Source organism: Clupea harengus, chromosome 12 (assembly GCF_900700415.2).
Source record: "Clupea harengus chromosome 12, Ch_v2.0.2, whole genome shotgun sequence".
NCBI classification, from domain to species: domain Eukaryota; kingdom Metazoa; phylum Chordata; class Actinopteri; order Clupeiformes; family Clupeidae; genus Clupea; species Clupea harengus.
The window spans coordinates 29,396,671-29,409,170 of NC_045163.1; the positions used below are offsets into that span (position 1 = coordinate 29,396,671).

The 12,500-nt window shown below is 42.9% G+C and overlaps 1 protein-coding gene across 1 annotated transcript in view; it reads right to left on the reverse strand.

The window, feature by feature from the left end:
• Positions 1–4,039: 4,039 nt before the first annotated feature.
• Positions 4,040–12,500, reverse strand: part of LOC105903845 (ephrin type-A receptor 5) — an 86,899-nt gene continuing 78,438 nt past the window's right edge. The window contains exons 15-17 of the mRNA XM_031577674.2: positions 11,094–11,287; positions 7,342–7,497; positions 4,040–6,871 (exon numbers count right to left, since the gene is read on the reverse strand). Coding sequence (XP_031433534.1) covers positions 6,766–6,871; positions 7,342–7,497; positions 11,094–11,287 — 456 coding nt within the window. The 3' untranslated portion in view covers positions 4,040–6,765. The remainder of the gene's footprint in view (positions 6,872–7,341; positions 7,498–11,093; positions 11,288–12,500) is intronic.

The window sequence follows — 12,500 nt, forward strand, 5'->3', positions numbered from 1 at the left end:
TTTTCTTGTCTGTCTGAGGGCTACACCCTGAGGCTATGTTTATCCCTCGTTTAGAACACCTATTCTTCGAGGCGCAATGTTTCTCCGTCGTGAAGTAAATAGCTACGTCGTCTGGATTTGTATTGGTTTATCAGGTCATCTTCCTCTGGTGTCTGGGATCAAGACACATGCTCACATCCCTGACCATACCATTCCATAGGAATCTGTGTTTTTATAGGGGAACAGTTTCACTAAGAGCTGACAAACACAACCTCATATCCTCAGAATCCAAATCTAAAAAAAAAATCGAATTAGACACAATACTGTAAAAAATTCAGTACACATAAAAAAAAATGCCATTTAGAAGTCTAATTAGACACAATACTGTCTATTCACATCCCATTTTAGGTTTTAACTTAAAAAAATGCCATTTAGAAGTAAAATGAAGATGGAAGCTATTCTTAGGACAGAATGTGCTTTGTTTCATGTGAGGATGGAATCTCCCTTTTAGAAAGCACTTGTATGTTGTTCCCTCTCCTGTGTCCCACTTGCCCAGGCCATCCAATATGCAGTGGTCAACATGGACACCCCTGAGCCATAGGCGCTCTTATAACTCACAGAGCACCTACGCTGACATTCAGTCTGATGGGAAAGAGAATGGGATTTTGGAAAACAGAATGAGAAACTGAATTCTAAATTCTACTGCATCCCTGAGAGCTGCCTGCCTGTCAGGACCTGAGGAGAGGAGAGGAGAGGAGAGGGCCCCAAAGGCTTGAAGGCTGGTCCTCCCAACTCTTCAGCCTGTGTCCGGGGCAAACAGTAAAAGAAAAAGTAATTGGGACATATTTGCGAAGGGTTTTTCTCCTAGACGCGTCTAACTCGGCTAATTGCACAATGATTAGGTGCGGCTAATAAAGGCCCAATTTTTCCGAAGGGTGATTATCCGAGAGGCGTTTAAACGGGAGTCACCGGGGACTAAAGGACAATGAGGAAATGTGGACGTCCATGGGGGCTTTCCTCTCCAAGAGTTGGACAAAAGATTCGTATTGAGATAGGGAATCTTCCAAAGAATCATTTCACTGTCTTCTGAACCTCATGAAATGTATACAATTATAAAATGTATAAGTTCTAACATTTCCAAAGTGAAATTTTGACTGCGTTTCTTTTTGGATATGTTGGCAATGTCTTCACAGCAGACTAGCCTTCAGTGAGAGTGATGAGGGTGATCCTCACTCATAAATGCTGGCCATTGATTGGTGGAATTGTTCGACAAATAATGTACTGTATATGTGTTATCAGAGAGTGTTTACGTTATTTGCTTTGGACACAAGACACTTGCCGCCGTCAATCCATGTATTGTCATACTAGAATATGTAGCCTGGACATGTCTTCTTATATTGCAGAATGGTTTGGTCTTAAGGATAGCGGCCGCTAAAGTTGCAAATGGCCTCTTCAGTAGGAAGTGGATATATCTACCGGCCGGCAAAATCAAATAATAATAAAAAACAGCTAGCTAATGAAAGGATGAAACATATACAAAGGTGTTTGCTCTATACCCTGTATCAAGACAGATTGATGGAGCAAAACATGACTGCGATCCAAAAGGTGCGGCAACATATGGGCGAAAAGTCACAGTGATGATGTGTTTTACATTTTGACATGCGCTCATTTAGCCTCCAGGTGTCACGGTCAGCGGATTGGGCTTTACGCTCACTGTACATTTGAAAAGTGAGACTCATCATTTTGTCATTCGGTAACTACTCAAAGTTTGGAATTGATTATTCTAAAAGTTCACAGGCTACTAATGTGATATGATTTCATTCAAGCCTGGCTTTGAATATTCAAGCGTGCTATAAGCGTGTTTTAACGTTAATTAAGGGGGGCGGGGCCATACCCAGGCATCATGCTTGCCGGCCCCTGACTGTACGATGCGTGTGGCCCCATATGCCCTGACCTCTGGATGCCCTTCAGAGAGACACGTCTCACACAGACACACAGGAAATGGCACTCTGGTATTCTTCTGAATGAAGAGTGCATTACAAATTAAATGAATTATTATTATTATTATTATTAAATCCCTGCTCTTGATTCTGGTTATGTCTCTCAGCCTGCAATACTAATATGCACACACACACACACACACACACACACGTCTCTCAACCTGCAATACTAATACGCCTCCTGTTTGCACTCCGACTACACCAGTGCCAACATAAACACAGCATTAGTAATCATTTATCGGAGTCAATGTGTGGTTCGATGTCAAATGTGATTAAGTCCCTAGATTACATTTATTTCCCCCTTGCTCTCCAAATAACTGCTGTGTAATTTGCTGGCAATACATTGAGCATCAGCAGCAGCAGCACTGGTCTGTCCGTGTTTGCTGTTGAACAGTTGTGCGTGTGAGTTCAGATCAATCTCATTCATTAGCACTTTCATTTAACCAGGATAAAGAGCAGGGATTTCCTGTGTGTGTGTGTGTGTGTGTGTGTGTGTGTGTGTGTGTGTGTGTGTGTGTGCATGTGTGTGTGTGTGTGCACTTTCCCACAGCTTTGATCGTATTCTTCTTGCTCTTGTTATTTAATGCAAAATAGAAGTGTATAGTTTTTTTTTTCTCACATTTATTAAAAATATATAAAATTTCATATATTACACTACAAAAACATATACACAAACAAAACAACATACAGCATCAGGGAATAGACAAACAATTACTACAACAGCAATTTTTTTCTGTGCTTTTTTTTTACTTTTGAAAAAACGTCACGGCAGAAGTTCTGCTGCTCTTAAGAGTAGAAGTGGTTGATGGAACCCAACCAGCGGTGGATTGGGGGGTTCTGATACGGCCCTGTTCTGACCAGGAGATGGGCGGTCCCTCCACATTGGGGACGCTATCTGGCCCGGTCTGACTGAGCCCAAACCCAATGCAGTATGAGGAAGACAACCCAACCTGCTCCACTGGACAATCCTATTTTACAATCCCATGAAGAACCCTGCGTTCCTCTGGGTTCTAAACGTTACAGTCCCATGAAGAACCCTGCATTCCTCTGGGTTCCTAACGGTACAGTCCCATGAAGAACCCTGCATTCCTCTGGGTTCCTAACGGTACAGTACCATAAAGAACCCTGCATTCCTCTGGGTTCTAAACGTTACAGTCCCATAAAGAACCCTGCATTCCTCTGGGTTCTAAACGGTACAGTCCCATGAAGAACCCTGCATTCCTCTGGGTTCCTAACGGTACAGTACCATAAAGAACCCTGCATTCCTCTGGGTTCCTAACGGTACAGTACCATAAAGAACCCTGCATTCCTCTGGATTCCTAACGGTACAGTCCCATGAAGAACCCTGCATTCCTCTGGGTTCCTAACGGTACAGTCCCATGAAGAACCCTGCATTCCTCTGGGTTCCTAACGGTACAGTCCCATAAAGAACCCTGCATTCCTCTGGGTTCTAAACGTTACAGTCCCATGAAGAACCCTGCATTCCTCTGGGTTCTTAGCGTTCTCGCCAAGCCCTTCTAGTGTCGCCATATCATACATGTCAAACTGCATTTGTACACATCTGTAAGTAGTGATTCACACATCTGAACATGGGGGATATGCAGTGCTGATCATGTACAGTACGTACGTCTAATGTAGGGCTGCAATGACTGGATTTAGAATAATCTAGAATAATCTGTGGCAGTGGTTTACTGTGGGGTTGGAGCACTGCTGTGCCACTTAATACAAATCATGCAACTACATGTGTCGAGATGAGGTCATCACATCCAACAGGACTGTACTTCCATTATCCGGCTGATAGTTTTAGTCATGGACAATGTTACCGTGATCACTTTGCTTTACCCATACTGGTAAAAATGGTGTTTTTGTTTTTAAAAATGTTGATATAGAATAAATGGTATACTGTATACTCTGTCACAACACTTTAACGCATGGAACAATGTTTTGCAATAGACGCTAGTGATAGAGAAATGAAATATAATAAAGTCTGCTTTAAACAGTTAACAAACGATACGGCATACAATGTGCTATACCTCGAAGGATTAAACTGCAAAAATACAGATCCACTGCAAATTAAATCAAATATTTTTAAACACTGGGAAATATTGCCCTTAAAAAAAAAAAAAAAGAAGATCATTTAGTCCATTACTGTTTAAAAAACGGCTTTGTTTTTGACTGGCAGAATGGGAGTGAGTCATGTAGTTGCTCGGAACAATGAGTACAGAGGCAAATCCTACTCGGATCCTGCCTCCAGTCTCGTGCTCCTGCAAAGGCCAGACCGCGAGGTGAGTTTGGGGACAATTTAACTACTTCTTTGGATTCTGAAGAAAAAAAACGACTTCACAATACTCAGACCTATATTCATACAAACACTAAGACAGAAGAAAAATACGGTGTTGTTTATTATTTTAATTAAAACAAGAACTGGGCAAGAGAGAGTTTATAAAGTGCTAACAAAATTTGATTCGTATAATGCCAGTCAACACATTCCATTCCTAAGTCACTGAAGCAGGGGACCCTGTGGGATGTCATACTTGCTATATAAGTTCACAGACGCATCTGAAAGTTAGCTCAGCACACACTCCTGTATCAGCTTAGTGCATTTGAAGTTAACTCAGCGCTAATTATGTTAGCTCCTGTATTAGCTCAGCGCGTACTCCTGTATCAGCTTAGTGCATTTGAAGTTAACTCAGCGCATATGAAGTTAGCTCCTGTATTATCTCAGCGCTTATGAAGTTAGCTCCTGTATTAGCTTAGCTCAGCGCTTATGAAGTTAGCTCAGCGCATATGAAGTTAGCTCCTGTATTATCTCAGCGCGTATGAAGTTAGCTTCTGTATTAGCTCAGCGCGTACTCCTGTATTGCTGTTTGGTCTTCAAGGCTGGACATGTTCTGACCTCCACATACTGCAGGTTGTAACTCATTCTCAAGACTCCTCAGAAATAAAAGGGAAATTTATAGAAGAAGTCAAATATTCTGAGTGAGACAAAGCAGGCACTTAAACTGACCAACTCTCCTCTTGTTTGTTCGCTGGGAGTGTTCGCCTCTGAGGGAATCCGCTGCGGTAACTTAATCAATGCCAACACGAGGATCTCAACCACTACATAATGACATTCGACATTCAGGAATACTTAAAAGTATTTTCATTTTCAGGCTAATTTACCAAATAACGACACGTTCTCTTCTTTAGTCCAAACAGGGTGGGTCCTCAATGACCAACAAATAAAGACTCAACCAGATGGTTACTGTCGGAGGTGTGTGTAGAGTGCAGGCCACAGGGCGGCTGCCTTCAAGAGAGGCTGGCTGTCTGTGCCACAGGGCGGCTGCCTTCAAGAGAGGCTGTCTGTCTGTGCCGTGGTCCAAACCTACAGGAAAGCCATGTGTCCTCAACACTGTGCACATCTGACAAATACTGAACAAAGTCTTGACTCCATAAATTAGAACAGACTGAAAGAAACAAAAGAAACCTTGACAAAAATCACAGTCAGCACAGAACTCAGGGAGTGAGCGTCAGGGAGCGCTTAATTAAATAACAAACAGATTATTAATCATCAACATGACTGAAGCAGAACAGCCAGAGCTGCCTGATGGAAGTGCAACTTTGCCATGACAACCATGACAAGCCAGAGAAAAGATTCATGAACTAGACTGTACATAAGTATGCTTCAGGGTAAGGTTAGGGTTCGGGTTCAGGTCCAAACCTGGCTAATGCCCCCTGACTGTACATAAGTGTGCATCAGGGTAGGTTAGGGTTCGGGTCCAAACCTGGCTAATGCCCCCTGACTGTACATAAGTATGCTTCAGGGTAGGGTTAGGGTTAGGGTCCGAACCTGGCTAATGCCCCCTGGTCACAAGAAGAGAAGCCTACTGTGGCCATTTGGCCCCGCCTCCTGTGGCCCTTAGGCCCCGCCTCCGGTGGCCCTTTGGCCCCGCCTCCTGCCCTGTACAGTATTTACACACCAAACATTAGCAAACCAGTGAGGAAACCATTAAAACCGTGATGTACTTCTCTGTCTTCTGCTTCTGTCCCCCATGTTAAGACACATATTTGTGCAAAAAAAGGAGAATAATGTCCATTGCTTGCCGTTACATAAAACAAATCAAAAATAGTCTACCATTATGTCTAATATTGCTCTTCAATACACGTTTTCTTCTGTAATTCCACAACAAAATAAAAATGATATGGGTTACTGGTACTGCATGAATTTGGCTTCCATGTTCTTATCAGGTGGGAATGATAAGGGGTTGGTTCTGAGGCGGTTCTGGAGGTAATTAGATCCGTTTGAATGAGGTCTGAAAAAAAGTGCTATACATTCAGCCCAGAAAATGCCGTGACACGCGCCACCCACTGCCTCTTCTGGGAATGTGCCACCCTCTCCCCCCACGGCTCACCCATGTGCCACCCTCTCCCACCACGACTCACCCATGTGCCACCCTCTCACCCATGTGCCACCCTCTCCCACCACGGCTCACCCATGCATCGCCTTAGTCTTCCCCAAAAACAAGGAGGAGAAGAGACTGAAACTGAAACTGAAACTGAAACTGAAACTGCTCGATGGAGGAGCCGGGACCAAAAACAAGCGTGCAGCGGCTGGTCCATCTGTCTGTCTGTCCGCTGCCAGTTTGTTCCTCCGTTCATACGAGGAGTCACTTCCCTTTTAGTGTTTTTCTTCCTTTTCTGTTCAATAAATATAAATATGTGTTCGCAGTCAGTGGTAAAAAGTGCTCGGCTACGTAGTTCTGCAGGGGTGATCTGCACACGCGGGCATCAGATTGGCACGCGGGCATCAGATTGGCACTGCCACGTGGATCATCTGAACCCTCATCTCCTGGATGCTGTTCAGGATCTTCTTCTGGTGCCCGGCGAGGTTCACACCCACCCGTCTCACATCACTGTTTCCAAAGGAAAGAGAAAACCAAAGTATGAATCACTAGTCACCTAACAGCCCACCATTACACACCGAGCAGCAAGGAGGAACAGCACACACACCATAACACACAGAACAGCAAGGACTAACACACACCATAACACACAGAACAGCAAGGAGGAACAGCACACACACCATAACACACAGAACAGCAAGGACGAACAGCACACCATCACACACCGAACAGCAAGGACGAACAGCGCACCATTACTCTCTACCTCCATATGCAAAGGTTAGGATTATTAGGTTCATATACTACTGCATGGAATTAGTGTTTCAGAAAGGCAGATCTTAGTGAGATAAACTTCATGAAACATGTAAGTCCACACACACACACACACACACACACACACACACACACACACACCCACACACACACACAGACACACACACACACATACACACACAGAGAGACAAGTGAAGGCTAAGACTTACTCCAAGGTCATCTGAGCAACCACCTCCATCGAAGTGTATCCACTTTCCATGAAAAGCTCGGCGTATCGACCCATCTTAATGGCCTCTAACCACTCGCTGACAGATCGGTAGAGTGCGCACTCCCCACTCTCCTGTTCCACTAATAAATTGGACACCCTGTGGGAAAGACAAACAGACAAGTCAACCCAATTGTTAGGTAAAAATTCACCAGGTTACCTCAGGACTCCGGAGCTGCATATAAGTATATTTATTAGACAAACAACAACAATTGCAATCGGGCTCACTCCCAGCACAAGGCTGAAAGTGAAGCAGTGATAAACACATCGCACAAGGTTTATATAGACAGAAGTTGAGCATTCAGCAGGGATAACCACGTGGTGGATTTCTGACGTCCGAGGCAAGGATGGAAGTTTTGCAAGGTCGGAAGAAGCACAGTTCGACCCTTCTTATCACCTCTGGTCTAAACATGCTATTGTACATATGCAGACTAAGTGGCACCTAATATTCTAAGTTACACACACACACACACACACACACACACACACACCCAGGAAAAGCCATTTCATAAGCACATGATTCATACATTCTTAGGTAATTAACAGTGTTTGCAAATTATCTCCATCACCAATGGATGCATAAATCTCACACCTGAGCATCTCTGTCCAAAGATGAAGCCAGAACAGACAACTTCATTTTAGCGTCACGGTGATAATATCATAATATCACGAGACACACCAGTAAGAAAGAGCCAAAATGTCAATGACACGGATGTCATTAAAACGGAACTAGTCTTCTGTCAAATTATTTATCTGATTACTCGGCTACCCGCCAGCGTCTATGATTAAATAACAAAAGTGTGTCACGCTCACAGATACTCTGCTGTGAATAACAGACCTAGGGGCTCATTTGCGGGTATTTGGAGTTCAATATTGCAATCTATTTTTTAAACACTATTTAAGGGTCTGGAGACTTTAATATCACAATACAGAGAAACATAATTATGAGTTTTTTCTAATATGGAGTCATAACATGTTCTCACACATTCCAAATCACAGTGTTATAAAACAACACTACATATAAATCACAGTGTTATCAAACAACACTACATAGAATTGCATTTGCAATTACAATTAAACCGTGGCTAAATTATTTTTGCTTACGTGCAAAAATACATATCAATCTGCAGGACGGAAAACACAAATGCGATGCCATATCATTCCGATAATTGGAAGTAATTTGCGCCTTGTCACTTCTGATCACTTTGATATTATACCATAGAGACACGAGCGCTATTTGTTAAAAGTGTCATTAAGTCTTGATGTCTCATGACAGCCGTGCACAGACCTGGTACAAACCGGCTTATCTGAAACTTGCATAAATTACACAGTCTTCGTGTTTGCCATCTGTGCCAATGGGACACAACATGTTTACGATTCACTACACCGTTCAAATGGGAACCCATTGTAGCTATCTCTACCAAATGATGGCTCGACGACAGGTGTTATAAAACTGTTGCGTTTATTAAACTTTATAAAACATATTACCATGAACACCGTAAGAGCTTGTCATCTCTTTTAGTAGAGTAGCAAACCTTGAACTGTTAATAGAGAACTAACTCACAGTGCCTTTTCAGCGGGCAACCTTTTCACCTCTCAACATCCACCTTTTCACCTCTAAACATCCTGGTCACAGGTCACATTAACAAAATAAAAGTCTTTCGTTTTAACAAAATACAATTCTTAGGGCCTCATTTACTAACAGGATTGCGCCCATTTCAGGCGTAAAATAGCGGGTAAAGACATAAAACCGTATTTCCAAAGGAGGCGCACCTGAGTAAAAGCGCAGATTACCGTTGCTGGGAGGGTATAAGGGAAAGTGGGCTTCGTCGCAAAGAGAATGGGAGGAGATGCGTAAAGTGCGCCTAATTGTGTATTAGTAACGAAACAAGAGGTGTTTCAGCATGACATATCAGCTGCTAAATGAAAACTATGTGCCTGCGAGAAATTTGAAAAAAAAAAACGAACATCAGAAATGTTATTTTTTTTTTAATGTTTATTTTTGATATATCATTTAATATAGGCATATACAAACTGTCCCACCAGCTAGCTGTTACCCAGAATCACCGCTCATTGTATGGTTTAAACCGTATTTTCACTTATAGTTCAAGCACACCGAGTACAGTGCACACCTTCTGCGTAGGAGTAACGGGTATCTATTCAGGAAAAGTACTTGTACTCGAAGTACACTAACTAAAATACCGGTAAGTAAATTGTAGAGACAGAGCAGCATATTCATTTCACCTTCCATGTTTATTTTGACGTTATAGCCTCTCGAGCGCAAGCTACCCCCAGTGCCATGGCAACCAAACGTCTGAACACTTCAGTTTCCCCTGTCAAGGCTACAACTCTAGTTTTCAAATGTATCCGCCTAGGGCAGCGTTTTTGAAAAGCATTGTTTTCAGTGCTGGAAAACGCCGTTTTAAAGTAGGGACTATTTAACGGGATGCTATGGAGCAGTTAACCTGGCTAATAAGTATCCTAGCTATCTCTAGCTTAGGGAACCGTCTTAACAGTTTGCCGTTGCCTGTGTGTGATTAACTAATGTGTGAATATGAACTTGTGAACATAAACTTGTTAATATGAAACTGCACAGGCACCCTGGGGGTAACCATAGCAACCTAGAAACTCAATGTTCGCTGAAAAGATTAATTTCCCCAAATCAGCTCACCAATAAAAGACAGTCTTGAATTCAAAGTGATCACAACTTTTAGTGTGGACGGAAGGGCTAAACGGAGAAATATTTATGAGTTTCTATATTTACCCGGGTTAGTTTGCTGTAACCTCGTGAACCAAAAGCTCTAATTCTAATTCATCATCCATGGTGGCAGGAACACGCAGGCTCTTTCTTCCCTATTTTAGCGGAGCGCTAAATAACACTAATGGGCGGTGTTAGGCGCTGATTACGACGAGGTTCTAAATACCACGGAAAAATACCGTGCGGTATATGCGGTTTGGCAAAAGCGCAGATTAAGCTGCGGTCGCAATGTTAGTAAATGAGGCCCTTAGTATCTAAAAATAAAAGGTCCTTTATACCAAATTTAACATACAAAATATAAAATTTTACACTGGATAGACAGGGTCATCTACACCCATCTCACATCATCGCCACTCTAGTAACAGAGGGACTGGATCTATAGACTGCCAACTCACTGACTGACCAACGCCTGGTCAAAAGTGCCTGGATGTGCACAGACGCCTGGGGTATGAACTAATTTAGCCCGCTGCTAGTCAGGCTTATACATGTAGCCCCTTTCAGTAACTGATGATCATAATGTACTTATGTTACTTACTTACATGAAATATTTCTAGATTATTTAATTTAATTACATTTAGACACAGTATCTGAAGCCACAGGAGGGTGAGGGTCTGATTGGTTGAATGACTGCAGGGGTAATATGGCTTTAAGACGTCTGGAGTGCTACCTGCTTAAGACCTGAACATCAGCTCACACGTCTGGAGTGCTACCTGCTTAAGACCTGAACATTAGCTGGAGCAGTTGGCGAGGGTTTTTCAGTTCTGAGTTTAAATGTACAGCCCAATAATATGGCTTTAAGACATGAACATCAGCACGAGTGTGTGGGGCTACCTGCTTTAAGACATGAACATCAGCACGAGTGTGTGGTGGTGGTGCCTACCTGCTTTAAGACATGAACATCAGCACGAGTGTGTGTGTGTGTGGTGTGTGTTGCCTACCTGTTGGAGCAGTTGGCGAGGGTTTTCAGGCTGCTGGGGTTGCGGATGAGTTTGTCCAGGATGCTGACGATCTCCTCAAACTTGGGCCGGCTGTTCCGTTCTTTCTGCCAGCAGTCCATCATGAGGTGGTAGAGGGCCGTCGGGCAGTCCATGGGCGCGGGCAGCCGGTAGTTCTCCTCGACCGCCTTGATCACCTGAGGGTTTCCCACACACACACACACACACACACACACACACACACACACACACACACACACACACACATGCGCACACACATGCGCACACACACACACACACACATGCACACACACACACACATACACACACACACACACACACACACACACATATTTCGGTCAGGGGCTTGTGTTTTATCCAAACACGATCATTCCAGTTATCACAGTCCCCCTTTTTCATTACGTTAGTAGGCAAGCAATACTGACAGGTTAGCTCCTAGCTAACCAACTTTAACCTTAGCTAACTGGATGTCTGTAGACGTTAGCAGTGTTTGTCTTGTCTGTAAATGCCTCATGAAATTTGACGTGGAGTCCTCGGACAACGACAGTATTTTCACCGCGGGGAGCCATAAGGTGCACTGCACTGTTATGTTCTTCCCACTTTCAGCTTCGAGGACAAAATAGTATGGATATTATTATATTTCCATGCAGGCCAGGGCAAGCATTTTTTGAACTCAAGGTCATATTATGGACTTGTAGTTTTCTATGTTGTCTTCTCGTGACGTGTTGTAAAGTGCGCATGTGGATGATAGTATAATGATCTGCATTTAAAAATCTATTTGTAATCCTGTTAATAATCCCAATTTTTGCCAAAAGTATCAGTTATCTAATTACGTCTTTTTTTTGTAACTGTACCGGAACACAGTTACCTTTTTTCTTTGTATCCTAATTACGTAACGCCGTTCCATGTATTTCGTTACTCCCCAAGCCTGTCTATGTGCCACTCTATAAGTGCAGCCAGAAGTTATCACCGCTTTGCTTTGCTGCTTTGAGTTCTTTAATTCTGCTCATTATCTCACAAACACACACACACACACACATCTTTAATTCTGCCCATTATCTCACAAACACACACACACACACACACACACACACACACACACACACACACACATCTTTAATTCTGCTCATTATCTCACAAACACACACACACACACATCTTTAATTCTGCCCATTATCTCACAAACACACACACACATCTTTAATTCTGCCCATTATCTCATAGACACACACACACACACACACATCTTTAATTCTGCCCATTATCTCATAAACACAAACACACACACACATCTTTAATTCTGCACACATGCTAGAGCTATTCAGCAGCCTTTAGCCCTTATTTAATATGTCTGGGTAGTAATTATGTCCTTAAACTCAGACAAGCTGT